The sequence below is a fragment of the Helianthus annuus genome, chromosome 5, assembly GCF_002127325.2.
Source record: "Helianthus annuus cultivar XRQ/B chromosome 5, HanXRQr2.0-SUNRISE, whole genome shotgun sequence".
Taxonomy (NCBI): domain Eukaryota; kingdom Viridiplantae; phylum Streptophyta; class Magnoliopsida; order Asterales; family Asteraceae; genus Helianthus; species Helianthus annuus.
In genome coordinates, this window is record NC_035437.2 from 135,538,762 (window position 1) to 135,545,619 (window position 6,858).

The window sequence follows — 6,858 nt, forward strand, 5'->3', positions numbered from 1 at the left end:
CTTGTGAAAAATGGAGAGTAGAAGAAATGATAATGGGTAATATATGGCTTTTTAGAAAACACAACTTTATATAATAGGCAGCTCAATCTATCAACACCCACAAAGTTAATTTTGCACCCATATGACGTGGCAAAAGGAACGAGTGAGCACATTCAATACTACAATTTCTGTAGAGTTCAAACCATTATTAACGGTTGTGTATGTTACGCTGCATTCCCACAATGTTCCTATACCTTGACCCTTTCAAATACAGCCGGCCTCGAGGCAACATTGAATGTTGAGTAGATTGTATTAGTTAGTACTCCGAGTACATGCATTGGAAACCATCTGTGTATAAAACTACAACATTGATAATATAATCATTATATTACGTATATATTTGAATTTTATTAACAAACCAATTTAAATGAATTAAACTTTAATTTAAAAATGCAGTAATCCATATGTGAAAGTAGCATCCTAGTTTGAACCAATTTTTTAGAATGCTTTTTACCCAACCTTGCTTATTATGATGCTTTCCATATTGGTCGCAAAAAAATAAATAAAGATAAATTCAACAAAACTATCTATTTGCATTCCATGCTTGCAATGATTTGTGTTCGAGTATCTTGTATCACCAAAACTGAAACAATCATTCAACAGTACTTGAATTAAATAGAAGCCGCACCACCGCATTCTCGACCCCGCTAAGCAACCAAGTTGGGAAAGTCAACAATATCCCCGTGAAATCAAATTGATGGAATCTTGAAGTAGTCAGGATCAAAATGATGCAGTCTCACATAACCGTCTTCGCCTCCACTTGAGAAACTATATTACATTAAAAAAAACAAAAATCACTACTAAATCGAACATAAACCCTAAAAAAAATATCAACTAAATGATCCATTTGTGAAGCTCGAACGGAGATGAAAAATGTACCTTTTTCCATCCGGGTTGAATGCCAAAGCATTAATTGGCCCGAAATGTCCTTTAACGCCTCCAATCTCTTCTTGCAGAACCTGAGTGATTTTACATACACCATTAGCTTATAGGTATTATATATAGACTGATGTGAAAAATCAAAACTTGACAAAAGATATTGTTTACCTTGTCATAAAATTTGGCTTCAAACTTCCCCGCACGATGATCGGTTGTGGTAACAGCAGATGCATCCTGGCCACCCCCAAGCACCACCTGAAAAGCAGAGACATAATCTTTATCTTATTAGTTTATGTAAGTTCAAAATACTCTGACATAAGCTTGACCGCAAAATTATAAAAAAAAAATATTATATAAAATGAACTTTATTGAAAGTGAATTATCAAACTTACGTGGTTAAGAAGCGGAGACATTGCAACGGCGTTGACTGGACGTTCAGTAACATATGTCTTGATCAATGTCAATGTTCTGCTGTCCCATAGCTAATAATTTTGAAGAAAATGGAGCAATAAGAATGGTGTTTTAATGACTATGAAAACCATACGAAATGAAAAAAATACCTTTGCAGACTTGTCTAGAGACCCTGTGAGAAAATGTGAACAATCAGTTGATTTTGCAAGTGATGTGATTGTCTTCTTGTGGCCAACTTCTTTTTCATTTTCTTGCAACAATTTTCCAGTCTGCCAGTTTATAAAGAAGAAATTAATCGTAGGTTTGATATAAATTGGAATATAAAGAGCGAGACCAGAAATGATGTTAAGATAATGATGGCTGAAATTATTACAGTATAAAAAAATAAACAAAACAGAGAAAACTCTCTAACTTCAAAAGGGCCCAAATGAGCACCACCGCCCAGGCTAGTGTCTAACTGTCTACCGCCACTGGCTACCGGTCACCGCCAACATAACCACTGCCACCACCGCCACAGATACGCTACCATGCCATCATCACCGGTCACTGCTAACACCCCCACCGCCATAAGCCACCACCTGCAGATCTCCGTCACTACCGATGCCAGTGCAACCACTGCCATCACTTCCATAACCACTTTGAAGTGAGTGTGATACTTTTACTTTACCATAGATAAACCATAAAAAGAATAATTAGGGTCACCGCCAACGACCCGCTACTCCCACTGCTGCCATCGTTACCGATATGCACCACCATTGTCGCCACCAACCGCCAGAGAAAAACAAATAAAGTAGGTGAACCCATTGTAATAATACTTTCTATAACAACCTGTTTTGAGCCAGACCTAACCGATACACTGTAAGTTGAAATTAAAGCTAAAATCCAAAAACCGTGACAACTTTTGCTTAAAATGTGACATAAAAATTGATTTCAAAATGCTACAATCTATTTGCAACTTCATATGCCTAAACAAAAAATCAATGTCATGAAGATGGAAAAAGCCGCCCGTAAAGCCCATGAGACTACCATATTGTCATAACCTAATTAGAGTTACCCCAATAACTTACCAATCGGTAATCACACATATATAAACCATTGATAACTTATTATGTGAGAATGCGGGTAACACTACCAGCTATTTTACGACGATGCCATATTTATTGAGCATTTTTTGTGACTTTACAAGTATTACTCTTACCGATATAAGTTAACCATGTGAAATGTGAAGAAGCATACCTCTGTATCCCAAATTCGAATCACAGCATCTTCACCAGCACTAATAATTGTCTTGTTTAAAGGTCCCCAAACCGCTCTATTGATCCTTCCTTGAGGGCCCTTGAGTACAAGTACAGAATCAGCAATCTCTGAAAAGTTACGTTAATTAGAACATACTATATGATATACTAAAATAATCATTTTACAGAATAAACCAATACACAGTGTGGAACAAAAGAGATCAAAGATGATTTCTCTAGTTTTGCTTGTATTATTTATTTGTTTCACATAATAGATAACGCATCAATGTTAATATATTTTGTAGAGAAATCAAGCATAAAAGTGCTTCTTTCCAATCACTACTTACCACCATATACTGCTATACAAATCATATTAATAGGAAGCTTAAAAGTCCAAACATAATTAGATAAACACAGTAAAGTTAAACCATTAGATATGAAAAAGAAAACAGCAAACTCACGGTCGTTATTTTACTAATTTTGTGAAAATAACGTTAAAAGCGGTAGATGGTTAATCATGCATCATGTGGTGACGTTGATAGCTGAAGGACACGGGGGTACATGCACCAATCAGTCTCTGTCCCAATTGTTTGAGTGTTATATGTCTTAGGTCCAAGGCTTGATACAAAACTACAATCGAGCCGGGGGTCTCACTGGAAGCAGCCTCTCTATTCCTATGGGGTAGAGGGAAGGCTGTCTACATCTACCCTCCTCAGACCCTACCTTAGCTTTGCTATTGGTGGGATTTACTGAGTATGATGATGATGATGATGAGATAAACCAGGCCAGATATGAAAAAGAAAACAGCAAACTCACGGTCATCAGGATCGGCAGCAATGCGTTTAACATGAATAGCAGATGTCAGCCCCATAAAAGGGTCAGTAGTGATTACAGCAAGCTTATCACCAACAGAAAAATCAACAGCTCTAGCAGGTGAATCAAAATTAAAAGTAAAAAGCTGTTTTCCAGTTTGAACATCCCACAGCTTAGCTGATTGATCCGCACTCCCAGTAATCAATAGCGTTGAATCCCCTGCAAACCCAATTACCAATCAACTATCAACCAAAAACACACAAAACCAAATCCCTCACAACTCCAAAACAATAACCAAACGGTCCGAACCATTAACGCTGATAACAACACATATCAAACAATGCATCAGAACAACAAATTCACACAAAACTCAAGTTAACAATAAGAAACTAACTTGAACGAAATTGGTACCACTACTAAAATACTTATCAATCAACAATAATCAAAACAAAATCAAACATCCAATTTATACTAACTTAAACCAAAGCATTACCGGTAAATTACAACACATATCAAACAAGTATAAAACAATGCATCAAAACAAAACCAAATATCAAACTTACACCAAACAAATTCACACAAAACCAAGGTTTGAAAGTACGGAATCGTGCCTCAAGGCGTTTTCCCTTGGCCACACGAGGCACTCACTGGAATAAAAAAATAAATATATCTTATAAAAAATAAAATACTAACTAATTTAATTTCATCATCATATTCATAAAAAACACACATAAAAAAGACATGAAATGTTTGAAATTGACAAAAAAGTCAAAAACATCAAAAACAAACATCAAACCCCCCTGATGCGCAACTTTTCTTAACGCCTCAGCCCTATGAGTCGCATGTACAAAAAAATACAATACTAACTAGAGGCGCACGTTTCAGCCGTTTTTAACCTATATACCACTGCTATTAACTGCATAGGTGCCGCCTCAGACTCGTTTTTTGGGCGTCTCGCCTAAAGCGCACGCCTCAGCCGTTTTTTAAACCATGCACAAAACTAAAGTTAACAATAAAGCACTAACTTAAACCAAATCATTACCGCTACTAAAACACATATCGAACAACAATTATAAAAAAATGCATCAAAAGTTCAAAACAAAATCAAACATCCAACTTACACTAAACAAATTCACACAATATGAAACTAACTTGAACCCAAGTCATTACCGCTAATAACAACACATATAAAACAACAATTATCAAACAATGCATCGAAACAAAATCAAACTTACACTAAACAAGTTCACGCAAACTAAAGTTAACATTTAAAAACTATCTTGAACCAAATTACCGCTAGAAAAAACACATATCAAACAACAATTATAAAAAAAATGCATCAAAAAAAAAAAAAATCCAATTTTTACTTAACAAATTCACACAAAATTCAAGTTAACATACATCATTACCACTAATAACAACACATATCAAACAACAATTATAAAAAATGCATCAAAAAAAAAAAAAAAACAGATATCAAATTTTTACTTAACAAATTCACACAAAACTCAAGTTAACATAAATCATTACCGCTAATAACAACACATATCAAACAACAATTATGAGACAATGCATCAAAACAAAATCATAAATCCAACTTACACTAAACAAATTCACACAATAAGAAACTCACTTGAACCAAATGATTACCACTTATAACATGTTAACAGCACATATCAAACAACAATTATGATGAAAACAAAATCAAGTATATCCAAATTATAGAAAAAGAAACTAACTTGAAACGTCACAGCACCAAACGGCACCGTTGTGGCCACGGTAAGTGCCCAATCGTTCGCCGTTATCGGCAAACCAAACAGTTGGAGTGTGATCTTTAGCGCAGGAGAAGAGCAGGTCTCCGTCTCGGTTATACTTGAGGAAAGTGAGTGGCCTCTCATGGCCTTTCATCAATATTGGCCTCATTTTTGTTTGTGGATCGAAGAGTATCGAAGGTACGAGATCGTTGTAAGGTTTTCTGACGATTGAAATTGGAAACCCTAAGTTTGAAGAAGATGTGAGAATTTGTGCTGGGTAGGTTGTGTGTTGGGTTGATGGTTGGACTGGGCTGGGCCATTTTGGGGCCGGACCAGTATTTACCATAGTTAGAGGTGCACTTCCAACTAGAGATGGGCATAATAACCGGTTTCAAACCCGTAACTGGTTACATCGGTTCTAGTTTTATTGACGACTACCCGGGTTTAAGCCGGAACCGGTTCTTCAGAGAACCCAGTTCCCCTAACTAGTATCAGTACCCGGGTACGGGTAGGAACCGGTTCCGGGTATTAATAATACCCGATTTTGCCCATCTCTACTTTCAACACCCGTTTCCGCGTACGGAACCGGTTTCGGATAAAGTCGGTTACCACTTAGACCAAGTATTGAAAGAACGGGTTCCGGTTTTTAGCCTAAGAAACCTTACCTGGTTTCCGATCGGGTATGGAACACGGTTGGTCTTTGTGATTTGTAGAAAGTAACAAGGTTTGATACTATGGTAGTGTTCGTTTCATGGAATGTGATGGAATCGGAATTGGAATTGCATAGGAATTGGAATTGGAAGAATTGGATTCGGAATTTAATATTCCAATAGGAATTGGAATCTCAATTCCATCCTTGATGTGTTCGGTTGGTGAATGAATTAGAATCTACCTTTTAGTTCGGCATCGAGCATGGTCCGTGTTAGGGCATAGATTTTTCTAATTATGGATCCATTATTCTGAGGTGTTGCCTGGATCAGTTATCCTTAGCGGGCAGTGCAGGGACTCAGAGGATCAAGGATCCTTATTATTACTTATAGTTTCTTATAATTGTCCTCGATGCTTGTTAATATTCGCGTGCAGGTTATCAACGAAGTGGACTGAGTCTTAGCTGGAATATCGGGGATGATTCGTTCAAGATGCTGCACATGCTATTTCCACAAACGGTCATGGGAGTGGACGTGGTTTTGCATGATTATTGGACTTAGTTGTTAGTTTTATTCAAAATGGGCTGATCAAGTGTTAGTAGATAACAATTCACATTTCGCATATACACACTACGAACCAGAGAACACACATAACACTCTTAGCAATCGGTTGTAAAATGCTTGATCAACATACAAAGTTGTAATCATTTTTCGATTGTGCAATATAGCTGGTAGTGATAGTTTTCACTGCCCCAGGTTTTTGTGCCGGCAATCTACTAGTGATCAAGGGCTTTTCCTCGTATAAATCTCTGTTTTTGATTATCTTATACGTTTGACATTCATTTCATCACCGTTCATTATCTAAGCACTCTACCTCACTTTACAAATTTGGTTACATTATCCTTGATCAGATTTTTGACCAAAACAGTCGGGTTAAGACGTTTCGGGTCGGTAATGGGTTGTGTTGATTCGAGATGTTATGGGCCTGGTCGAGAAGTTTTGGGTCACTAATGGTCCGGGTCAATTCAAAACAGTATGGGTCCATAACAAGTTGGGTCAAGACATTTCAGCTTGTTAACG

The 6,858-nt window shown here is 36.9% G+C and overlaps 1 protein-coding gene across 1 annotated transcript; it reads right to left on the minus strand.

Annotated features, from left to right (window-relative positions):
* Nucleotides 1-548: 548 nt before the first annotated feature.
* Nucleotides 549-5,428, minus strand: LOC110941402 (eukaryotic translation initiation factor 3 subunit I). The gene is made up of 8 exons (XM_022183036.1): nucleotides 5,117-5,428; nucleotides 3,381-3,596; nucleotides 2,566-2,693; nucleotides 1,479-1,598; nucleotides 1,311-1,400; nucleotides 1,087-1,173; nucleotides 919-998; nucleotides 549-807 (listed from the first exon to the last, which is right to left on the minus strand). The coding sequence occupies exons 1-8, from the start codon at nucleotides 5,298-5,300 to the stop codon at nucleotides 729-731; spliced, it is 984 nt and encodes a 327-aa protein (XP_022038728.1). The 5' UTR covers nucleotides 5,301-5,428; the 3' UTR covers nucleotides 549-728.
* Between the last annotated feature and the right edge of the window lie 1,430 nt (nucleotides 5,429-6,858).

What these genes read in the sequence shown, in the direction of transcription:
- LOC110941402 (XM_022183036.1), bottom strand. Translation starts at nt 5,300, where the DNA reads ATGAGGCCAATATTGATGAAAGGCCATGAGAGGCCACTCACTTTCCTC. An exon ending in TGTCTCCGCTTCTTAACCAC is followed by an intron (nt 1,174 to 1,310) that starts GTAAGTTTGATA and finishes TCTGCTTTTCAG; the next exon opens with GTGGTGCTTGGGGGTGGCCA. An exon ending in AAGCCAAATTTTATGACAAG is followed by an intron (nt 999 to 1,086) that starts GTAAACAATATC and finishes AAAATCACTCAG; the next exon opens with GTTCTGCAAGAAGAGATTGG.